This window comes from Podarcis muralis, chromosome 15 (assembly GCF_964188315.1).
Source record: "Podarcis muralis chromosome 15, rPodMur119.hap1.1, whole genome shotgun sequence".
NCBI lineage: Eukaryota > Metazoa > Chordata > Lepidosauria > Squamata > Lacertidae > Podarcis > Podarcis muralis.
The window spans coordinates 21,176,982-21,201,457 of NC_135669.1; the positions used below are offsets into that span (position 1 = coordinate 21,176,982).

Genomic DNA, 24,476 nt, shown 5'->3' on the forward strand with positions numbered 1-24,476 from the left:
GTTCCCAAGCCATGGTGTGTTTTTTTCCAGCTGGAACTCGCCAGAACTCAGTTCTGGCCCTTCTCAGGCGGGCACCACTGCCATTGTAAGAGAACAAGGGTGAGTTCCAGCACCTGGTTTTTCTAGAAAAATAGCACTGCCCCAAGCACTCCTTCCAACGCCAATCTGGGCATCACCGCTGTGCCTCCTTAGCTCTGAATCTGCCAGGGTTGGCAGCAAAGATCCATCTTTGCCCAACCTCCTGCTTCCCACAGTGACCCATCTGATGCCCCTGATAAGCTCACAAAAAGGGCATGCACTGCCACTCCCCTCTGCAAGTTATTACTCCGATAGACTGTCTCCGTCCACAGAGATTCCAAACCATAGAAAACAACATTATTTAGGGGCTTTGTTTTCGCACACAAAACTGCATCGCACAAATAGAAGGATGAAGACTTCGACGAAATGCTTTTGCTCGTCTTACTTCACTTGGGAACGTAACCAGGAAACAAGCTTAGGAAATATGTTTTTAAATCTCTCCATGGAGATTCCAAACCACAGAAACAACGTTCTTTGTGGAGGTTTTGCTTACAGACTCCACTAACCTGGAAGCAGTACCTCGGGTTAAGAACTTTGCCCCAGGATGAGAACAGAAATTGCGAGGCGGTGGCGCGGCAGGCCCCATTAGCTAAAGTGGTACCTCAGGTTAAGAGCGGTTTCAGGTTAAGAATGGACCTACGGAACGAATTAAGTTTGTAACCCGAGGTACCACTGTACTTAGATTAGCTGGACTGTCCCACTGATTTTTTAAAATAAATAATAATAATAATAATAATAATAATAATAATAATAATAATAATTATATGACCCCCTCATTTTTCTCAACTGTCCTTCCCTATCAATAATATTTATTTGTGAAAAGGGGGTGAGCACATGACAGGCTCTCGAAAACAAGATGTGGAAGTCCTGCCCTCCAATCTTAAACACGTGGAGACCAGTTGCAGTTACTTAGGCGAGAAAGGAATTCACTCTGTGCATGCTCAGCAGCACCCTCAGCCATCACTCTCGCAAGACTGGGGTATGCCATTCAAAACTGAAAATGTGGGCCTGAAACTGGTGGGGGCCTGCTTCAAAGGGGTCCCTGCCTGACACCAATCTAAGGACAATGACTTTGTAGACTTACGGACGGGGAAATAAATTGGGAACCTTACAGTGTCACTATTTGGGGACCTCTGCTGAGGGCTGGCTGTGGACTCAGTGGGAAGCCACGAATATTTAAATGCGACACAAAAGCGCTCTGACGGTGTGCTGCGGGTGTGAGCTCATGCGCCAAACATCCCGCGCGCGTCGCATCCCTAAAGGCGAACTAATTGCACATTGCTCTATCATGCGCAGAGGAAGAACCAGGGAAGCACGCCCTTGAGGCGCCTGTGTGCATATACACATGTGCACACACACCTCCGTGTGCTGAGACAGCTGTCTCGGTCCGTGACACACTCTGGGGAGCACCTGCAGGGAGGCCCCACCCCAGACCTTCTCTAATCTGCTCCACGGGGGCCTATTGACATAGCAAGAGTTTGTGTGTGTTCTTAAGCGAGTATTAAACAATTATAGCTGTTACATAAACTCAGGGGACTAGTGCCAAGCAGGGAGGGAGAGACTGACAGGGAGACTTAATTACACAGGCTCTGAGCTCTGCTGCCAGTTCACCTGTTCGCTGCCAGGGCTGGGAGGAAGTGGTCCTCCCTAGGAGACTCAGTCCCAAGGGCAAGAAGGCCTGAGAATCTTGGCATTGAGGGGTCTTCATCTGAGGCAGGGCTCCATGCCTAGGGCTTGTGCCCCAGGATGTGTTTCTTAGGCAGGTCACCTCACCTTTCTCCTTTCTCTCCGCTTTTAGGAAGCTCTCACACACGGCACATTAGATAGGATAATGGAGCGACCCCCAGAACCTGCCCTCCTAGGCATAACAGGTGTATTATCCATTTATAGTTAATAACTAACAGCAGTAACTATGTCAATATCATCATGCGCTGTAGTATCTCGTTGCACTTAACTACCTTGGGAGTATTGTGCTCTAGAAGTCATGTTTGCGTGCGTCGTGCGATGCACACAGATACGTTTATTGAGCTTTCAGGGTGCAAGTCACTGTAGGATAGGAGGAATGAAGCAAAATAATACTCTGCAGTGGCTCTCCGTCTGTGGAATGCTCTCCCCAGGGAAGTTCGCCTGGCGCCTTCATCATACACCTTTAGGTGTCAGGCAAAAACGTTCCTTTTTATCCAGGCCTTTGGTTGACCTGATGGACATCCTATGCCCTTTTAAAATGTGGCTCTTTTTTGCGGGGGGGGGGGGGAGGAGTTATTGGGTTATTGCTCTTGTTTCGATTTTATATATTGTGATCTTTTCTGTGAACTGCCCTGATACCTCCGGGTATCGGTCAGTACAGTGGTACCTCGGGTTACATACACTTCAGGTTACAGACTCCGCTAACCCAGAAATAGTACCTCGGGTTAAGAACTTTGCTTCAGGATGAGAACAGAAATCATGCTGCAGCAGGAGGCCCCATTAGCTAAAGTGGTGCTTCAGGTTAAGAACAGTTTCAGGTTAAGAATGGACCTCCGGAATGAATTAATTACTTAACCCGAGGTACCACTGTATATAAATCCAATAAATAAAATAAAAACTGCACTAACATTCCTGCAACAGAGATTAGTCTGCGTGTTGGGCAGGAATGCCTGTGCAGGCTGCTAGTCCAATTCCCGATGGTATCTCCAGTTAAGAGGGAAGACAGCCTGTCTGAAAGTCTGGAGAATCATACCAAGTTATAGTAATCCAAACCATGCTGAACGAGATTATCTCGCGGCAGATTCCTATGTTTCATTTGCTCCCACCAGCCACAACCAGAAAGATGGCAGCTGTAGTCCAGCAAGAGCCACAGGTTCTCCATCCTGACACGGGAAGCTTGTTTTACCTTGGAACCAGTGTCTGAAATTTGTCAGCTGCACTTTGCACCTGGCTATCGGCCACTTGCGACCGAGCGAAGATGCCCGGGTGCCAGGATGGCGTCTGATGTCTCTGCCATCTGTAGGCGCATGTCTGGGGATCCTTGGATGGATCTCGACTTTTTTTGGCACACACCAGCAGCACATCCTGTAGAATTCTACCCATTACATTTTATCTGCACAATCAGAATGAATTTCAGGAATCAAAAAGTCATATTGAAAAAATTCGACTTTCGAGCCGTCTGCCTCCAAAATAGCAACTAGGTATTCTGTTCTAGTGGCCATAATCCTCTTTTAAAGGAGTGATTTGGTGCTCAGCTTATATATCTGAGTTTCTAACACAGCTTGGAGCCCACCTCCCGTGACTTCTGAGAAAGTCCTGCCTGTCAATGTGAATAAGAAATGTGAAGGAAAGGCATTTGTCACGCAAATGAACATTCTGGCCAATGAACATGATATGAGAGAGAGAGAGAGGGGAGGGGGAGTGTGTTTTGGACTTGATACCCTGCCTTTCACTCCCCTTAAGGAGTCTCAAAGCAGCTAACAATCTCCTTTCCCTTCCTCCCCCACAACAAACACTCTGTGAGGTGAGTGAGGCTGAGAGACTTCAGAGAAGTGAGACTAGCTCAAGGTCACCCAGCAGCTGCATGTGGAGGAGCGGGGAAGCGAACCCAGTTCACCAGATTACGAGTTGACTGCTCTTAACCACTGCACCACACTGGCTCTCAATATAATAATATGGCTCTCAATAATATGTCGCATTACAAGAACCAAACCTGAACAGGCTTTGTTTAAGCCTGCCGTTTTGAGAACAGGAACCACAGAGAGTTAAATCCATGCCCAGCAGAACTTTCCATTCTGCTCTTTGCAGAAATATTTTGCACTGCGGCTGCTCAGGTGTTTCTGATCCAGGAACACAGAGAGCCTGGGGCAAAGGCTGGTTGTGGGAACAAGTGACTCAAGTTTGGCCACGTTTGACCTGACCCTGGCATGACAAAACCGGGTCGCCGTGACATGACCGCATTTCCTGGTGGCCCCAGGTGCAGAAAAGACCCAGAAGCGCATGGGAAGTTGAGACCAACATAGACCCAGAGCTGAACGTGAGCCAAGATTTACCTAGTGCTCAGCAATGAGTGAGTTTCAAAATGACCAAAACTTGCATGCGCCCACCCTACCCAGCAATAATTCTGAAGTAGGGGAACAGGGCTGTGGGTACCTAGAACTAACCTCCATCCCTGCTGCCTGCAGAAAAATATCACAGTATGCTAAGCCAGCGAAACCTGTTATTCCACACACAGACAGCCTGGAAAGGAAAGCAAACAAAAACAACCAGATCTCTTCCATTTGACAAAAGCTCCTGCTTGGTGTGTTTACTCGCTGAAGCCAAGGGGCAACTTCTGTGCCCGAAAAGCAAAGCAAATCCAGCAACCGTTAAAGCAAACTTAAGCCTGCAAAACGGAGCAAACTGGTGCTGAATCTGGAAGAGTAACACGGGATGCACTGAAGGATGGGGAACCAGATTAAAGGAACCTTAGGGGATCGATTGACTCTGCTGTGCCACAGCAAAGAGCCATCACCTTATGAACCTAAGAACTTAAGAAAAGTCCTGCTGGATCAGGCCAGGGGCTGATCCAGTGCAGCATCCTTTTTTCACAGTGATCAGCCAGAGATGTCCTCAAACAGAACCTGAACACAAGAGTCCTCTCCCTCTCCTGTGGTTTCCAACAGCTGGCATTCAGAAACATTACTGCCTCCGACTGCAAAGGCAGAGCGTAGTCATCGTGGCTACTAGCCATCGATAGCCCTCTTCTCCATGAATTCGTCTCATCCTCTTTTAAAGCCGTCTAGGTTTAGCTATGTGCTGCATGAAGAAGTGACTTGCTTTTGCCCGTCCTGAACCTTCCAACATTCAGCTCCTTGGGGATGTCCGCAAGTTCCAGTGTTAAAAGCAGCTTTCCCCAACCCGGTGCCCTCTGGAGGTTGTTGGGCTCCCAACTCCCATCAGCCCCAGTCAGCACAGCCAACAATCAGGAATAACGAGAGCTGGAGTCCGATAACAACACCTTAAGGGCTAGAGGATGCCTTTAGAACAGGTGTGGGGAAGCCTTCTGCCCTCCAGAAGTTGCTGAACTACAGCTCCCATCATCCCTGGCTGCTGGCCATGCCAGCAGGGGCTGATGGGAGTTGTGGTTCCCACACACTTGCCTCACGAGCAGCATTCTCACCCCGGAGAGAATGCTCCTTCTAAGATGTCACTAGCCACCTGCAGTTTTAAGAGGAGCTGTAAAATAGTAATTACCGTATTTTTCGCTCTATAAGACGCACCAGACCACAAGACGCACCTAGTTTTTGGAGAGGGAAAACAAGAAAAAAATTATTCTGAATCTCAGAAGCCAGAACAGCAAGAAGGATCGCTGTTCAGTGAAAGCAGCAATCCCTCTTGCTGTTCTGGCTTCTGGGATAGCTGTGCAGCCTGCATTCGCGCCATAAGACGCACACACATTTCCCCTTACTTTTTAGGAGGGAAAAGTGAGTCTTATAGAGCAAAAAATACGGTATTTTAAAGCCCACAGCTTGATGAATCAGGGCATCTTTTTAGCCTACTGAAAAGGAGGTTTTTAAGTTTGTTTTTAAAGAAATATCTTACCAGTGGATCAATTAAATGGCTATTTGTGCTCTTTAAGGCCTGGTGGTACATGCATTTTTCAAACTGGAGGTTTCCCTATTGGAGAAAGGCTGTAGCTCAGTCGTAGAGCATCTGCTGTGCAGGAAGAGGGGCCCAACCTCAATCTCTGGTATCTCCAGGCAGAGCTGAGAATGTCCCTTGACTGAAATCCCAGAGACACACAGCCACCCAGGGCTAATCCACACATCTGTTTCTCTGCAAGCTTTCCCCTGGGAAACCCAGTCTCTAGTGCAGAATCAGAACAACAGCAATTGGGTTTTAAGTGGATTGCTGTTAATAATAATAATAATAATAATAATAATAATAATAATAATAAAGCTTTTAAAGCTAGGCACCAGCACTTTGAATTGTGCTCGGAAATGTACTGGGAGCCAGTGAAGATCCTTTAGGACCGGTGTTATATGGTCTTGGCGGACACTCCCAGTCACTAGTCTGGCAGCCACATTCTGGATTAAGTTTCTGAGTCACTTTCAAAGGTAGCCCCACGTAGAGTACATTGCAGTAGTCCAAGCGGGATAGATAACCGAAGCGTTTGCCACCCTGGCGAGACAGTGCGCAGGCAGGCAGGGTCTTAGCCGGCATACCAGATGGAGCTGGTAGTCAGCTGTTCTGGGCACAGAATTAACCCGTGCAGTTCTCATGTAGCACTAAAGAGCAGGTTTGCCAGAGGAGAAAGGCGGGGGGGGAGGCAAAATTGCTCAAACCCATGCCTAGAAAGCACAGTGGAAAATTGGTCAGACCCATGCTTTCTAGGCACAGGGTGAGCAGAAGTGTCCCCCCCCCCCCCGCATGTAGACACAATACAGTTGTACCTTGGTTCTCGAATGCCTCGTGACTTGAACGTTTTGGCTCCTGAACGCCGCAAACCTGGAAGTGAGTGTTCCGGTTTGCAAATGTTTTTCAGAAGCCGAAAGTCCGACGCGGCTTTCGATTGAGTGCAGGAAGCTCCTGCAGCCAATTGGAAACTGTGCCTTGGTTTTCGAACGTTTTCGGGAGTCGGACGGACTTGTGGAACAGATTGCGTTTGAGAACCAAGGTACGACTGCACTGAGTTAAAAAGGACCAATGGCCTGGCTCAGAAGGAGGCAGCTTCCTATCTTCCTAACTAACACCTTTCACAGGCCTTATTCAGGCTGGGGCTGTGCCCTGCGACACAAGCAGCAACATCGCCAACTCCCTTTTCCCCGGCACCACAATGCAAGGCCTCCTGCCCCACTTCCATCCCCGAAGCCAGAGCAGAGCCCTACCTGGGCCTCCTTGGCCAAGATGTCCGTCCGACTGTCTGTCCGCTCCCATGGTTGAGTCGAGGAGCAGCTGGTGGGGCGCAGGGTGGGCGTGATGACCTCTGGGGTGGAGCCGTGGAGGCCGGAGCCTGGGGACCGCCCCCCTTTGCGCCTGCTGGACTCCAGGTAGTCCTTGACGTAATCCGACCGGTAGTAGTTCTGCAGCGGGCACAGGTCCTGGCGGCTGCGGGCGATGTACGAGGCATGGGCAGAGGGCGGGTCAGCGCGGTAGGAGTCCGACAGGTGCATGGAGGTGATGTCCCGCGCCAGGTCCGAGTGGCTGCTGGATTTCTTGCGGCCCAGCGTGGCGCCGTAGCTGGTGGATGGGCTGTTGCCATAGGAGTAGCTGGGGGCCCCTCCGCTCAGCCCCCCACTGCCCGGGGTTCTCACCGGAATCCGTCCATAGCTGGGGCTCAGCCTGGTGCTGGAGTCCGGGCGTTGGAGCAGCCGCCTGTCGTAGGTCAAGGAGGAGGAGGACGCGGTGGTGCCCGATGTCCGGAGGTAGCTGGAGGGCGCGGTGGGCTTGATCTTCTCCTTGTCCGGGTAGGAGGAGGACAGGTTGGAGGAGTAGGAGGAATAGTTCCCATAGCTGGTGGAGGCCTTGCTGTACGACGAGGTGTCCGAGTAGCGGGGAGCGTCGACATAGCGTTTCAAGGTGGAAGACAGCTGGGACATCCTGCGGGATGGGGCGCTGGGGGCGGCGCTGGTGGCATTGGCTGGAAAAAAGGGGGACACGATGGCAGCCGTTAAGCTAAGGGCGGCCCACTACTATTATCAGGGTTGGGCCCAGGTTTCCTGAAAGAGCGTCTCTCCCTATATGAACCTGCCTAGGTATAAAGATCCTCAGGTGAACACCTTCTCTCTCCCCCCCCCCCAAATCCTTTATTATTTTATTCACATAATATACCTTCTTTACAACAAACAACTCCAAAATAAACAGACAACTCCAAAATAAAATCATACGTAACAAAACCGTAAGTCTCATGTTTTCATTTATACTGATCGCCTTCTCTCGGTCCCATCAACACCAGAAGCATGGTTGGTGTGACATGAGAGAGCCTTTTCTGCGGCTGCCCCCAGATCATGGAAGTTTCTCCCAAGAAACGCTAGACTGGCTTCCTCTTCGCCCTCCTGGTATAGGGCGGTATATAAATTTAATAAATAATAATAATAGCCTTCCACTGGCAGGCTAAGACCCTCATGAGACATGCTTTTGAAAACTAAGGTGCAGATGATGTTGGCCACTGCATCAGGGCAAATTGTGCTTTAATGCTGGTTTGAAATGTAGTTTGAGGAACTTGACCTGTTGTTTTCACGTATTGCGGGGGATTGTCAGAAGATAACATTATCTTTAATTATATACCTAATATATGGGGCTTGATTATTGATCGATGTGCCCTTACACCTCCAAAAGATTGATACTGATACATTGGAAGGACAAAAAGACGACCGCTTTTGATTAATGGATAGATGACATGGCAACTCTTGCAACCCTTGAACTGTTCGTTTTCAGACAAAGATTATGTATAGATAAATTTAATGATATTTCCAACACATTTACTGAAACCATAGTGACCTGTGAATCAGTGTATATTTGAGGGAAACAATAAGTTCATCCATCTACATATGTTTTATGTAGTTCTTTAATCTTAATTATATTCCACTGTTCTATTGTTATTGTTGTTTTCCTCTATATTTTCCTTTCCTTTTCCTATAACTCATTCTAATATTCTTAATAAATAAAACAAAGTAATTTTTTAAAAGGAAATAGTAATGCTGTGTGTGTGTACAGATTCAAAAAATGCAACCACATAGGTGCCCGTGGGAAACTAAAATGACATCGAATGGGGCAGTGGGTGCGAATCAACCAGCCCCGCAGGCAGGTGTTGCAGAGTCAGAACACCAAGGAGCCAGCTCCAAAACAGGAACAGCAGGTGGCATAAACAGAAACTCAACCCTTGATTCCTTTGCCAAGGTGTGTTTACATTTGCAAACCCTGTAGCCCTACATAAAGGCCACCGGCGCCCTCTTCTGACCAAGACTATCTTTGCAACAGAACAGCAATACGATCATATCACGGAGGAGCTCTCTTTCAAACTAGAATTTCTTGCAGATCAACACCATCAGCGGGTTTTTTTTTACTGGGTGATACCCAAGGGCACATAGTAGCGGCACCTTTTTTTTCGTAAAAAAGAAGCAGCAGCAAGCACTGCACACCATTATACATTTAAAGCGCATCCAATGAACATTTAAATCAAATGACTTTCCCTCAAAGAATCCTGGGTGCTGTAGTTTGTTAAGGGGGCTGGGAACTGTAGTTCTGTGATCTACCTCAGATAATACAGAGTTGTCTGGCCCAGATATTCAGAGCACGCTCTCTCTCTCTGTGTACAGCCTTTATCTTCCAAGGATCTCAAGGTGGTGTATATGGTTTTCCTCCTCCCTATTTCCTCCCCACACCGACCCTGTGAGGTAGGTTAGGCTAAGAGATGGTCACCCAGTGGGCTTCACGGCTGAGTGGGGATTCGAACCTGGCACTCCCAGGTCCTGGTCCAACACTCTAACCATTATGCCACACTGGCACTCTTGTGCCTTTAACACAGCTGAATTAGTGGGGCAATTCTATGAGGAATTTTCCCATCCCTTAAAAACCTCAGAAAAGTACGGCTTGCACAATTCAGTCCCTAATAACATCTCCAGATGGGTTTGGGAATGTCCCCCATCTGAAATTCTGGAGAGCCCCTGCCAGCCGGTGTAGACCAGTGTTCTTCAATCTTGGGGCCCCAAATGTTGTTCGACTGTAACTCCCATCATCCCGCACCACTAGTAAAGCTGGCTGGAGATGATGGGTTTTGTAATACAGCAACACCCGAGGACCCATGGCTAAAAAATACACCGGGGTAGATAATAATAATAATAATAATAATAATAATAATTTTATTTATACCCCGCCCTCCCCAGCCAAGACCAGGCTCAGGGCGGCTAACAACCAATAATAAAAGCAAGTTGATTGAAATATAACTTAAAAACAAGATTAAAATACAACATTAAAACATTAAAATGCAGCCTCATCACAGGAGAAAGAAAAAAAGAAAGAAAGAGGGGGAGGGAGTCAAACTGATTCTAAGCCAAAGGCCAGGCGGAACAACTCTGTCTTACAGGCCCTGCGGAAAGAAATTAGATAATAAGATACTAGATGAGTTCACTTTTTTGCCAGGCTGGCCACATACTATGACTGCATGAAGATGGCGGGGGGCTTCACCTGTGTGATTTCTGCCTGCCACCCAGCTATTCAAGGCACAGCCTTTCCTATCTCAGGAAATAAAAAAAGTGTGGCCATTTGCCAAGGGAACTGCCTCCAAAACACAGCTCCCTGGGAACATGTTCTTTCATGAACCTCTACACTTGCAGCACACCTGCAGACGCCTTCAGGTAAGCTTTTCCCAGCAGCGATAGGCCTCATGCCCGCCTGCCTTAGCCTCTTCCCAAGCGCCTCATCGCCCAGGGTGACCCGCAGCTGCCTGCTCTTGACCCATCATGTGCAATCACGAGGTGCGCCGTGCAGGTTGCGTTGTGCGCGATTGCCGCCACTACCTCCCAGGGCCAAACAGACTGCTTTGCTCATGCAGAAGCACGGCCCCTAGTGTCGCTTCTAGGAAAGGCAATGCCGGGCTGTTGCTTTTCCTAGCGTGCTGCCTAAGATTAAATCTCCAGCTCTGCTAATAACAGGCCTCTGACAGCCCTGTTTTCCACTTCTGCTCTCTACCTCGCGAGCACCATCTTCCCATGCCATGCTCAGCTGAGCCTTGCAGGCAGATCCCGGTGCTTGCTGGCTTTTAGGCTGCCCCGAAAAAGCTACACTTGCTTTTCTTGCTTCCTTGTTCCAGCAGCCTCTTGCTGAAACCTGGACTCTCCCGGGAACCCGGCACAACCTGATCACAGCCCTTCCACAGCCTAGCACCTGCCAGCAGCTTTGGGCCACAGCTCCCTTCGTCCCGACCATTGGTCCAGGCAGTTGGAACTGGTGGGTCGAGCGCAAGGGAAGCCCCACGCAGAGCGCATTGCAGTAATCTAACCTTGGAAGTATCTGGTGCACAAACTGCTGCCGCCATCTCCCTCTGTGAGGGATTGTGGATGCTGTGCTTGCTCTTATTCAACCATCTCAAACTCCACTTTGCTCTATTTAATCCAAACAATAAAGGTTATAGTTACTAGCAAGTCTTATGTAAGCCCTCCATTCCAGCGGGATGATTGTTGGGACTGACTCTCCACTACCATTTTCTTTGGGGAGTGACTCAACGACTGCCCTGCTCGTGGCCTGACCAATTGTCACGTCTAGGGCAATTATTTCCCAGCCCCCCCAGGTCAAACTGGCTAATGACTCCGTGGGATTGTCGACATGTGGCCTAGACTCACTTGCCCGAGTCATTCAGAGCTATTTTGCTCTGCATGTATTTTCCCCCATAACTGCACTTGCTGGCAATGCGTCTGAATCACAAAGGCTGTTCCTGGAAGCCTCTCTCAAGCTAAGGTGACTAGAAGACACTGGACTACAACTCCCATCATTCCTAGCTAGCATGCCCAGTGGAAGAGGATGATGGGAGTTGTAGTTCAAGAACGTCTTGTGCCCAGTTCTGGGCATCACATTTTAAGATGGACATTGACAGGCAGGGACGTGTCAAAAGGAGAAAGGCAAGTGCGATAGTAATGTGTCTGTATACCCAGGCCACATCTTCACCATACATTTAAAGCACTATTATAATAAAGTCATGGCTTCTCCCAGAGAATTCTGGGAAATGTGGTTTGTTAAGGTGCTGAAAGTTATTAGGAGGTGCCAATTCTGCTCACAGAGCCTACAATTCTCAGAGTTCCCTAGTAAGAGAACTAGTAAGAGAACTGATTGCTAAACCACTCCGGGAATTGTAAGTCTGTGGGGGGGGAGTCTCCTAACAACTCTCAGCACCCTTAACAAACTACAGCTCCCAGAAATCTTTGGGGGAAGCCATGACTGTTCAAGAGTGTTTGAAATGTGCAGTGCAAATGGGGCCCAGCTGTGAGTAAATTTGCTTCTGGGTAGATGCTCCAAGTTTGCCATTTTTCCAAAAATAATAATAATAATAATAATAATAAAAATTATTCCATTTCAAGCATTTTTAAATTCAAGAGTGCTTTAAACGTATGGTTTGGATATGTGGCCCAAGTCCTATAAAGAACTGGCTAAATTTAATCTGAAGAAAAGATTAAGAGAAGATACAGTGGTGCCTCACAAGATGAAATTAATCCGTTCTGCGAGTCTCTTCGTCTTGCGGTTTTTTCGTCTTGCGAAGCACGGCTATTAGCGGCTTAGCGGCTATTAGCGGCTTAGCGGCTATTAGCGGCTTAGCGGCTATTAGCGGCTTAGCGGCTATAAACGGCTTAGCGGCTTTAAGAAAAAGGAAACAAACTCGCAAGAACTCGCAAGACGTTTCGTCTTGCGAAGCAAGCCCATAGGGAAATTCGTCTTGCGGAACGACTCAAAAAACGGAAAACCCTTTCGTCTAGCGAGTTTTTCGTCTTGCGAGGCATTCGTCTTGCGGGGCACCACTGTATGATAGCAGCTCCCCACATATCTGAAGGACTGTCATGAAGAAGATAGAGCAGGCAAGGGCTATGTATACAGCTATGTCTTTAAAGCACATTCAAAGCACATTTCCTCGCTCAAAGAATTATGGGCCCTGTAGTTTGGGAAGGGTTGCTGGGAACTGTTACTCTGTGACTCTGTAACTCTGCTAGACTACAGTTCTCAGAATCCTCTGAGGGAAAGAATGCGCCTCAGGTGTGCTTTAAAGGTATAGAGTGCTCTCTGCGGACTTGCAGACTGAAAAAGGCTTTGGGGTGGGGGAAAGTTGGCTTCGTGTTTAGCAAAAGCTCTCGAGCGAGCAGTGGCACCACCTGCAAGTTCAGGAGCTCTGTGCCACATTCTTGATCTGTGCCCGTGCCTTGATTTAAAAGCACAGACAAACCACTCAATCTTTTCAAAATCTCGAAGCAGTGTTTGGAAGGTGGGGTTGTGGGGTTGCTGGAACAGAGGGAGACACCGTCTCCTACACCGCCAGGTCACTAAGTCTGCCTAGCTAGTATTCTATGCTCTGACTGGCAGCAGGTCTTTCCCATCACTTGATCCTTTTTTTTAAAAAAGCGGATGATTGAACCTGGGACTTTCTGCAAGGAAAGTGCTTGCTGTTCTAGAAGAAATTTAAAGACTATCTGAATAAATATTGTAATATTACAGATATGTAATCACTTGAAAGAATCAATTAGGCCTAGGACTAAACTGGGATTAGATAAACAAATAAGAAAATGTATGATAGGAAAAGTTAGGAAATATGATTATGACTGTGATATGGTTTTATGAAATGATGATATTGGAAACTGCTACATATAATTACTAAGAAATTCAGATGGAATTTAATTAACTAATTCAGATGGATTTTAATTAATTAATTAATTAAGTGATAGTGTAGTGACGATTTGTTCTATTTTATGTTTCATATTCTTTTTTCTTTCTCTTTTTTATATTTCTCTTTTTTCCTTTATTATTGTCAACTTTTTCTTTTGTTATGTCTATGTATGGAAAATAATAAATATTCTCGGGGGGGGGGGGGGGTTGAGTGCTTGCTGCAGCCTGGCCTTGCCTTTCAGCTGCGGGGTGGGGGTTAGAGGAGCTTTGCAAGCAGCCCAGCCCCCTCTACTCCTTTCAGCTCAACACAAGCGGCTTCTCCATCAATAATTCAGGTGCACGGATCAACTCCAGTTTGATGCAAATGGGGAAGGGAAAAGTCTTCCCTGATCTAGCCAAGGAGCTGGGCCCGCTGTTCATGTCAAAGTCCCGCCTCTCCTCCTACCTCACCTGCAAAGAGGGCAGGGGATTGGGATTTGAGGGGCATAGGCTGTTGGAACCCAGGGGCGAGGCAAGCCTGGCTGGTATCTCAATAAATGAAGGCTTTGATTGGTGCAGGAAGAAGAAAACTGGACCAGCTACACCTCTGGGGTCCTGTGGTTGGTAGGGTGCCCCGTAATTTCTAGATGAAATGCTCCTATTTCCACATGAATCATTAGATAAACCTGCTGTTTTGTGGCAAATTGCTTCTACAGTTTCCTTTTCTGCATTTGTTTGTTGCACAAATTACTAACTCTGGCACTTGCTCACTGAGAGGCCTTGGGAAAATCATCACCCGCCAGTATCTTCAAGAACACCTGCAGCCCATTCCCTACACCAGTGGTTTCCAGTAGCACCCTGGGGTGCCTTGAATGATGGTTAGGGGTGCCGCGGGCAACACTGGCCTCTGTCCTTCTTTCCTTCCCTCCCTCCTCCAATGCCCTCATGTCTCTGCCTCCCAAAGGCTTGCACAGCTGTTTGTTGCACCAGCCCTGGCTATAAGCTCCCCAGGTGAATGGTGTCTCTGGAACTGGCCAGGGGGTGCTGGTTGCCAGAAGCTGAAGCGGCCTCGGAGTAAGCAAGCAAGCAGGCCGAGTCCAGCCAGCCAGTCCCCCAGCCCTTGCTGTTAGGAATGGACAGGCAAGTCCCAGGCCCCTGTGGGGCAGGGTGAGGAGGTACCTCTCTCTGCGGCAGGGGGGTGCAGGTCAGCAGAGACTAGAGGTGGCAGCTGTGGCTGCCCGGAGGACTCCCGAGGAGAGAGGAGAGGAGGCTGAGGGAACACTCCAGAAGGGAGGGTGTTCGAAAAAGGACAAGAGGCTGCCAGCTCTGCAGGCAAGGGGTAACACAACTGGGTTCCTGAGCCCCACAGGGGTGCCGCAGAAAGAATGCAGCTGATGAAGGGAGCTGTGGACTCAAAAAGATTGAAAACCTCTGTCCTACACAGAGGGAACTCTCCTGCAAACTATGCCTAAACTATTGTGGTAGCAATTGCAGATGGAGGTATTTCATGCTGTGTTCATGCGTAGGAGCTAGGGAGCTGTAGAGAGCTGCAGGTCTGCATTGAGTGTGCCTGCAATTTCTCACATGCATGATTATCCGCCCTGAGATTTTTTGATAAAAGGTAGTAAAGGTAAAGGTAAAAGGACCCCTGACCATTAGGTCCAGTCGTGGCCGACTCTGGGGTTGCGGCGCTCATCTCGCTTTATTGGCCAAGGGAGCCAGCGTACAGCTTCCGGGTCATGTGGCCAGCATGACTAAGCCGCTTCTGGCAAACCAGAGCAGTGCACGGAAACGCCGTTTACCTTCCCGCCGGAGCGGTACCTATTTATCTACTTGCACTTTGACGTGCTTTCAAACTGCAAGGTTGGCAGGAGCAGGGACCGAGCAACGGGAGCTCACCCCTTCGCGAGGATTCAAACCGCCGACCTTCTGATTGGCAAGTCCTAGGCTCTGTGGTTTAACCCACAGCGCCACCTGCGTCCCGAAAAGGTAGTATATAAATTTAAATAAATAAAATAAATAATACCCAAAGCATATGCATGCCCTGCACTAAAACAAGTTATCCATTAACAAGATAGTGGCTCAGTCTCAGTTTCCCATGTGTAAAATGGGAAGAAAACACAACCTTTAGAAATTAGGAATAAGGCTTTGGCACAGGGGAACACAGCTGTGTTTGCAAACTTTTTTACTTTTTTAAAAAAGAAATTGATATAAGCTACAGCAGAATAAAATGGCAGAGTGGGGAGATGATTAGGTTGCACAAAACCCCACAACTTTCCACAATACTGCTTGGTTTTAGGCAGATGACCTAACAGATTTCAATAATAACAATAACAATAATTTGACTCAGCTTTGGTTTGGGACATGGCTTTTAACAGAAGCACTGCAAGAGGCAAAGTTATCCCAGAGCATGTGCAGAGTGCCTTTCCCTCATCATTCAGAAAGTGAAACCAAAAGCCTCCTCTCAACCCTGCCCTGCAAAAGACGTCACAAACACCTCAGCAGCAGCAGTGCAATTAGGTAATTTTAGATTCTGGACTTAATGAGTTGCATTCAACATTAATCATACTCAGAGTAGAACTACTAAAATTAAAGGACTTAAATTAGTCATGTCCATTAATTTCAATAGGCCTACAATGAGTACACATGACAAATGCTGAATACAACCCAAAGGGGTTTTGTTAAGATGATAATTGGCAAAGCTAGCTTTACACATTTTGACATGAGTGAATTAATCAACACAGGCTATGTACATACCATAAACATACTTATAGCACATTCCTATCCCTCAACTCCCCGGGAACCATAGTGAGTGCTGGGAACTGCAGTTCTGTGACAGGAAAACTTAAGTTGCCAGAATTCATTTTTTTTGTTTAGGAGAGAGGGGTAATGCGCTTTCAATGTACACAGCCAATGCTGATTACTTCACTCATTTCAAAGCATGGCAAAACCAGCCTGGCTCAGTTTTGGGGGGGTTGTGTTGTGGGGAGCTCTCCTGCTCATTCCTTTCAGCGGGGTCCTGTCCTTCTGCCCCGAAGTCTTACCCTGACAGCGCAGCTGCCTCTAGGGTTACAACCGAAGCTCTCTTGAGCTGAAGGGAATAAAGTCCAAGCAGACAGGAGCCCTTTCCTTCGGAAGCTAAAGGGATAAAAGCGGCAAGTGTACAAAAAATAAAAACATCCGTCCGCAACGGGTCAAGTGCACAAGTGCTCAAATGGGGCTTTAAATGGTGGCTTCATCGGATCCCACCACGAAGAGCCACAGGTGGGAGCCATGGCCTAAAACTTGCAGCTGCACAGAGGAGAAAGACTTCTCAAGTCTTACGTACCTTGGTGGGGCTTGGCTCTCCAATGAGGAGGAGAAAGAAGCTGTCGTCCCCCCAAACAGACACGCTGAGAGGGTTTTTTTTTGGGGGGGGAGGGAAATAGTCTGGTCAACTTGAGGGGCAGGTGCTGTTCTGCTACACCCCTTGAGTCCAGAAACGCCAACTGCCCCCCTCCAGAGGGAAGCACGAAACTTTGGGGTGGCCAGAGGGGGGTCCTTACGGTTTGCCCTGGCGTTTCTCCAAGGCTAGCCGCCTGTTGGTGTCTCCCTCCTAACTTCTTCCTTTTTTACTTTCGAGTTGGACAGCTCTCGCAGGGCTGAGAGTCGCTGGTTGCTGGGGAAACAGCCCTCTTTTCCAAAGGCCTTTCAAGATGCCCAGCGTAAACTCTGGGCTTGGCCGGCCGCCCATGGCTAGGAGCCAGGCTGCAGGGAAACAGGCGGCCGAGGGAAATGCTCTCTGGGGAGAGGAACCAGCCACATGGCTTTGGGGCTTGCAAATTCCCTTCCAGAGGGTGCTGCTGGGCAGTGGAGGCCGGCCCCTTAGAGGAAATGGGGCAGTGCCCCACTAACTGGCCTTGGCTGACCCCCAATCTGCCTGCTTCTTTACTTACAACCCATGCAGGGGTTAGTACTGCCTTCCACCTTCCTCCTCTCCCTCCTGAATCTCAGGGTTTCCCCTTGCAGAACTCAGCAGAGAGGAAGATGGGGAGAAAACTAGGATTTGTTTGGCTCTGCCCATCATTGCCTCTGTCTCTACCCAGGCCTCACCTGTAGCCTCATGCAACTTTAAACAGCCATAGTGCGACTCATGCAACACGTTGGCGATTAATATACACAGAATAATAAATAAAACATTCTTTACCAACCTTCTGATAAAAATACAGTGGTGCCTCGCAAGATGAAAAGAATCCGTTCCGCGAGTCTCTTCGTCTTGCGGTTTTTTCGTCTTGCGAAGCAAGCCCATTAGCGGCTTAGCGGCTTAGCGCTATTAGCGGCTTAGCGGATCAGCTGATAAGCGGCTTAGCGGATCAGCTGATACGCGGCTTAGCGATCAGCTGTTAAGCGGCTTAGCGGATCAGCTGATAAGCGGCTTAGCGGCTTGGGAAAAAGGGGGGGGGAGGAAAAAAACCCTGCAGGAACTCGCAAGACATTTTCGTCTTGCGAAGCAAGCCCATAGGAAATTCGTTTTGCGAAGCACCTCCAAAATGGAAAACCCTTTCGTCTAGCGGGTTTTCCGTCTTGCGAGGCATTCGTCTTGCGGGGCACCACTGTACAAAACAGTAAACAAAGCCACAGAGACTTAAGAACTACCCAACCTAAGATGAACTTATAATGTCTGGTTTCAATAGATTGTTCAAATGCTTAACTCAGTCTTTTAGGTAAGTTCATGAAGATACCAACAAAAGGTAAGTTCGGTGTTATTCACAATACTGAGAGATGCTAGTGGAGTTGGAGATGGATGTTAATGAAGTTGTAGACGACAGGATGCCGGCGTTTTGCACCTGTTTCGCCCTGGCAGTCCAAGTAATCAAGAGGCCGCTGTTCGCCCCTGATGGAGCCCTTTAACTGGGGCTTGCAGGTAGCACACTCCCAAGATAGTTTTCCGGGCTTCTTCAGTGGTCTAATCTCAAAGTCTTGATACATCTATTGATATTCAATCTTAAAGAGAATACTCTTTCTCATAGCTGTCAACTTACAGATTTGAAAATAAGGGGCCAGCAGCCTCGAAAATAAGGGATCAGCAGCCAAAATAAGGGATTTTCCGGGCACAGGTATGTTCAACTTCTGAGCCCCTTCGAGCCAAAGGCAGAAAAGCCCAGCCAGCAGCCAAACGAAGCCTCAAGCGGTGGTTCCCACAGCGCAGCAACCCGGCAAAGGGGATGCAGCAAGGAAAACCACCGTCACCTCTCCGCTGGGAAGCGCTGAGCAAAGGCGAGTCCCCAGGCAACGCGGCCAATTTGATCGGCACAAGGCATGCAAGCTCCACCCCCCCAGTCGTTCTTAGACTCCTTATTGGGTGAGCAACGCAGCCAAGCAACACAGTTGGAGCCTCCCTCCTCCCTGGCCGGCAGGGAGGGAGGGAGGGAGAGGAGCTGCTTCCTTTGAAACCCAGGAAATTTAAGGGACATCATCAATAAGGGACAGCAGCGGGACACGGCACTGGGATAAGGAAGTTTCCCGCCAAATAAGGGGCGGTTGACAGCTATGCTTTTTCTTGGCTTAAGCTTAAGAGACTGGTTTGCTTAGCATTTGTCTACCTTTAAACAGCCATGGCTTCCCCCAAAGAATCCTGGGAACTTTATGGCGAGAGTTGTTAAGATGCCCCTATTCTCCTCACAGAGCTACAGCTCCAAGAATTCCATGGGAAGGGGGATTGATTGCTAAACCACTCCGGGAACAGTAGCTCTGTGGGCGGGGGGGGGGGGATAGGGGCATTTTAACAACTCTCAGCACCCTTAACAAACCTTTTCCAGCCCTTTCCAGCCCACTTTTGCGCAGAATCCCATCTTCTACACAAGTATCTTTAAACAGAAGGTACAGAAGTCCCATTCTCCTCCTCCTTTACAGCCCCTCTTTTCTGAAAACACCTTAAAGTGGGGGATCTGTTTGCTGTCTCTGCTGATTTCTTAGATCTTATGTGTGTATTTTAAAGCATTTATATACCATTCAGTATATCAATAACATCTAAGTGGGTTGCTTGCCACCTGAGTGAAAGTATGCGGAACACTACAGACTGGAAAGACAACCTGGGAAACTCCATGAGGAGAAATCAGGAGCAAAGGCACCACAGCCTCCCAGGCTCACCTAAGGCCTAATCTGCTCTATACATTTAAACCAGCAGCATGACACTTTAAACAGTCACGGCTTCCCCCTAAAAGTCCTGGGGACTGCAGTTTGCTAAGGGCCCTGATAGTTGTTAGGTAAAGGTAAAGGTACCCCTGCCCATACGGGCCAGTCTTGACAGACTCTAGGGTTGTGCGCCCATCTCACTTAAGAGGCCGGGGGCCAGCGCTGTCCGGAGACACTTCCGGGTCACGTGGCCAGCGTGACAAAGCTGCATCTGGAGAGCCAGCGCAGCACACGGAACGCCGTTTACCTTCCCGCTGGTAAGCGGTCCCTATTTATCTACTTGCACCCGGGGGTGCTTTCGAACTGCTAGGTTGGCAGGAGCAGGGACCGAGCAATGGGAGCTCACCCCGCCGCGGGGATTCGAACCGCCGACCATGTGATCAGCAAGTCCTAGGCGCTGAGGCTTTTACCCACAGCGCCACCCGCTGATAGTTGTTAGGAGTCCTCAATTCTCGCAGAGCTGCAATTCCTGGAGCATTTTAATGGTCAATCCCTCTTACTCAGGGAACAATCCCAGGGAACTCTGGGAACTATAGTTCTGCGATGGGAGAAGGGGGTCTCCCAACAACTCTCAGCACCTGAGGCAAACCGCAGTTCCCAGGATTCTTTGCCTGTGTAAAGTGGCATGATACTGCTATGAACCTGCAACACAGATGGGGCCTAAATTATCTCCTCTCCAAGTGCATCAAAGTTGGATTCCCATGTTCACTTCCCACGCTGAAGCTTCGTAACGAGTTTTAGCACGGCAGCATATCTACACAAGACCTTTGCCAATGGAGTTAGGGCTGGATTGTTCCAGAAACTCTGTGGGCCACTGGAAAACCATCACAGGAACAAACTGCAACGCCGTGGCCAGAACACTACAGATGCCAGAGAAGACAACCATCACTTCATCTTGCAGAGTCATCTCCAGGCTACCAATCACTGTTCACTCCAAGCAGGCCCCATTTGGGCCCAGAGGCCCAACCTGAAAAAGTTTCGTGCTACCTCAAGTCCTGCAACTCCAACTGAGGACTGCACAGAGTTTTGACTGAACAACTCAAGTCTGAAACGGCATCATGCAACCCACCCGTGGGTGCTGCAGTGATGCAGGCAGGTGCCCTCAGCCATCATCAAAGGAGGGGAGGAAGCTCTTCCAACAGGACCGAAATGCTTTGTGGGTCCAAAGAATGCTCAGCACAACTATCCCACCAAAATCCAAATTGTGGTGCTCTACATTTTGAGACCTTTTACCTCTGCAACTTTTTGGACCTCTCACTCTGGAGCATCACCCGCTCGACTCTCAAAGAGATAAATTTGTCTTAACCACACACAGACATCCACACCCTCACCTGCCACTGCCCTCCTGCAGTCAACAGGTTGGCGCTGGCAAGGGGAAAAAAGGGCCTGCAAGGATATAAATTACCGTTTGTGTCGCTGGGGGTCATGTCTTCTTTCCTAGCTGTGAAAGGCAGCTGCTTCTGGGGTGGAACACGCTCTAACCGATCGTTAGCAGTAGAATGAGAACAGGTTTTGCCAGGAGAATCGCCAAGGCAGGATATAATTAAGTGGGATGGAATTTGGCACGCGCAGCCCAGCCGACACCTCAGAGCTCAACGCCGGCGCGTCACTATCTTAAGTGATTCCAGTGAAATCATATGCTTAGTTTTGTGCAACGAGAAAGCCCAGAGCTCTTTCGCGTGGTTGTGCGTGCGCGCACATGACCGCACGTCGCCAGAAAAGCATCCCTGTGGCTCTTTCTTACAGGGTTGAATAAATAAATAAACAAGCAAACGAATAAATAAATGAATGGAAAAGAAAGGCAGGTGCTCAAAAATAAAAACACAGAGGTGTCCCAAGGAAGAGCTGGAACTCAGGGATACATGCAAGTTCTGCTTGCAGAAAGTCTTGGATTGACTCTCTGGCAAATCCTAGCTATGACCCCAGTTTCAAACGACAGAAGGTCACTGGTGGTCAGCATGGAGCAGCTTTTGCCTATGCAGAGGGCAAACATAGGGAAAGGCTGGTGCAGACAGAACTGAGTTGGGCTGCACCCACACCAAACATTTAAAGCGTACAGTGGAACCTCAGAAGCTGAATGCCTTTGAATGTTTCGGCTCCCGAATGATTGAAAACCGGAAGTGATTGTTCTGGTTTTTGAAGCATTTTTGGAAGCAAATGTCTGGCACGGCTTCCGATTGGCCGCAGGATGCTCCTGCAGTCAATTGGAAGTCGCGCCTTGGTTTCCGAACTGTACCGGGAGTCGAACGGACTCCCGGAATGGATTAAATTCGAAAACCAAGGTAGACCGTATTAAAGTTGTGGTTCCTGCATTTCAGGCAGCTGGAATGGATGTCCCTTGGCATCCCTTCCAACTCTACCGTTCTATGATTCTACAAAAGCATGGTCTCTACAAGAAACCTGAAGAAAGGTCTGGAAACCAAGCCTTATGAGGAACGGTTGAGGGAGTTGAGTATGTTTAGCCTTGGAAAAGAGGAGACTGTGATGAGATATGATGGCTGTCTTCAAATATCTAAAGGGCTGTCACATGGAAGATGGAACAAGCTTGTTTCCTCCTCCTCCGGAGGGTAGGACCTGAACCAATTGCTTCAAGTTACAAAAAAGGAGATTCCAGCTGAACATCAGGAAGAACTTTCTGATGGTACAGTGGAACGGACTCCCTTGGGAGGTTGTGGACTCTCCTTCCTTGAAGGTTTTTAAGCAGAGGTTGGATGGTCTTTGGTCATGGATGCTTTAGTTGAGATTCCTGCATTGCAAAGGGGTTGGACTGGACGACACTCAGGGTCCCTTCCAACTCTATAATTCTGTAACTTTAGTTTAGCAACCACAAAGCTACAGTTCCGGGACCCTACAGCTCCCAGGGTTCTTGGGGTGGAGGTGGTGGTGTTTATGCAGCCCTAGGAGGTCTGATTTGACTAAACTGCGGGAGGCAGTGGAAGACGGGAGTGCCTGGCATGCTCTGGTCCATGGGGTCACGAAGAGTCGGACACGACTAAACGACTAAACAACAACAACAACAACAAGGTGGTCTGAATGCATGACTTCAGGCTTGCTATGTTCCACGGCGGCCCCATTTATTGAGAGTTCACTCCAATTTACTTGCAGAGAGATTAGGTGACCTCAGTTATTTAACCAGCACTCATTTTGTACGGAGGTCAAATGATGTTGCATCAAAGCAACAGGCCCCTCACACTTTCTAGGCCCAATCTTTTGGGAAAGCAGCTGTGCAGGCAGCTAAAACTGCACAACTATGCCTAGGATAATTATCTTGATTTAGTGTGATTTAGTTTGCATTGTATTTGTTTTTGTTTCCTTTTTGGATTTTTAAAATTAATTTAATAACAACAACAACAACAACAATAATAATAGGAAGCCTGCAACTTATGTGGGGGTAACATTCCAGGGATCACGCCTAAAGCCAAAACCGTGTATAGTCAAAATACATTACGTGCAATGGCAGGTGGGGTTGCCGAAGTCTTTTTCCTCAGAACCCTGCCCCTTTAATTTTTTTATAATACGTTGCCCCATGCATAGAGTTGAAAGTGTGCAAATTGAACTTGCGTAAGTTGTGGGCTTACTGTATAGCTGTGAAACTTCAGTTTTCCAGTATGTGATTAAGTCCCACCTCCAAAAAAAGTGACGGTCCGAAGCACCACAAATTCCTCAGTACATGCCATACTTTTAAAGCAGCTTCAAAAGAATTCTGGGAACTGTAGTTTTCACCTCACAGAGCTATGATTCTCAGCACCCTTAATAAACTGCAGTTCCCAGGATTCTCTGAGGGGAAAGAATGTGCTTTAATATATACGCAGCCTCAGTCTATGTCAGGCATAGGCAAACTCGGCCCTCCAGATGTTTTGGGACTACAACTCCCATCATCCCTAGCTAACAGGACCAGTGGTCGGGGATTATGGGAGTTGTAGTCCCAAAACATCTGCAGGGCTGAGTTTGCCTATGCCTGGTCTATGTGCTCCCTAGGACACCCTCACAGCAGTCAATGGCTGTATATCCAGTATACAGTGGTACCTCGGGTTACATATGCTTCAGGTTACATACGCTTCAGGTTACAGACTCTGCTAACCCAGAAATAGTACTTCAGGTTAAGAACTTTGCTTCAGGATGAGAACAGAAATCGTGCTCCGGGGGCGCAGCAGCAGCGGGAGGCCCCATTAGCTAAAGTGGTGCTTCAGGTTAAGAACAGTTTCAGGTTAAGAACAGACCTCCGGAACGAATTAAGTACTTAACCCGAGGTACCACTGTATTTAAAGCACACGCCCCCCTCGAAGAAATCTGGGCCCTTGTAGTTCCCTTCACAGAGTTCCGATTCCCAGCTGCCCTTAACAAACCACAGTGCCTGGAATTATTTGACAGAAGCAATGCGCTTTGAATGCGCTTTACAGGTGCACAGAACCTTCACCCACGAGAGCAGAGAAAGCCCATCCTAAAAAGCCCAGCTCCCGGCCCCAAACCTTTCCCGTGGGACGCTTACCGTCTGTGACTGCCACGTCTATGAGAGGTTCGTTCCCTGTGATGTTAGAAGCAACTTAGCATCATACCATTGTGGCTGCTCCGGCTGCAGGAAGGAGGGAAGGAACAGCAGGTGAGATAGATACACACACACACACACGCACACACGCACACACACACCCCTGCATCCCGTGGGAACTCAGGCGCAGGCAACTGGCAGGAGGGAGAGTATGGCAATACTGAGAAAGTCCCTGAGGGTGGAAGAGGGAACCTGGGCCATTTCCTGGACTTGGCGTGGCTTCTTCTCTCTCCCTTCCTCTCTCTCTCTCTCTCTCTCTCTCTCTCCCAGGCGTCACCAGGATCAAGGATGCCTGCCACATTTTTGGAGCGCCTCCTCACCTAATGGCTTCAAAGGGCTTGGGAGGTGTTGCGGTTCACCCTGGCCAGGTATGCAATCATCATTCCCA

The 24,476-nt window shown here is 48.5% G+C and overlaps 1 protein-coding gene across 1 annotated transcript in view; it reads right to left on the reverse strand.

The window, feature by feature from the left end:
• USP2 (ubiquitin specific peptidase 2) overlaps nt 1-24,476 on the reverse strand; it is a 75,260-nt gene that overhangs the window by 41,754 nt on the left and 9,030 nt on the right. The window contains exon 2 of the mRNA XM_028708076.2: nt 6,915-7,666. Coding sequence (XP_028563909.2) covers nt 6,915-7,666 — 752 coding nt within the window. The remainder of the gene's footprint in view (nt 1-6,914; nt 7,667-24,476) is intronic.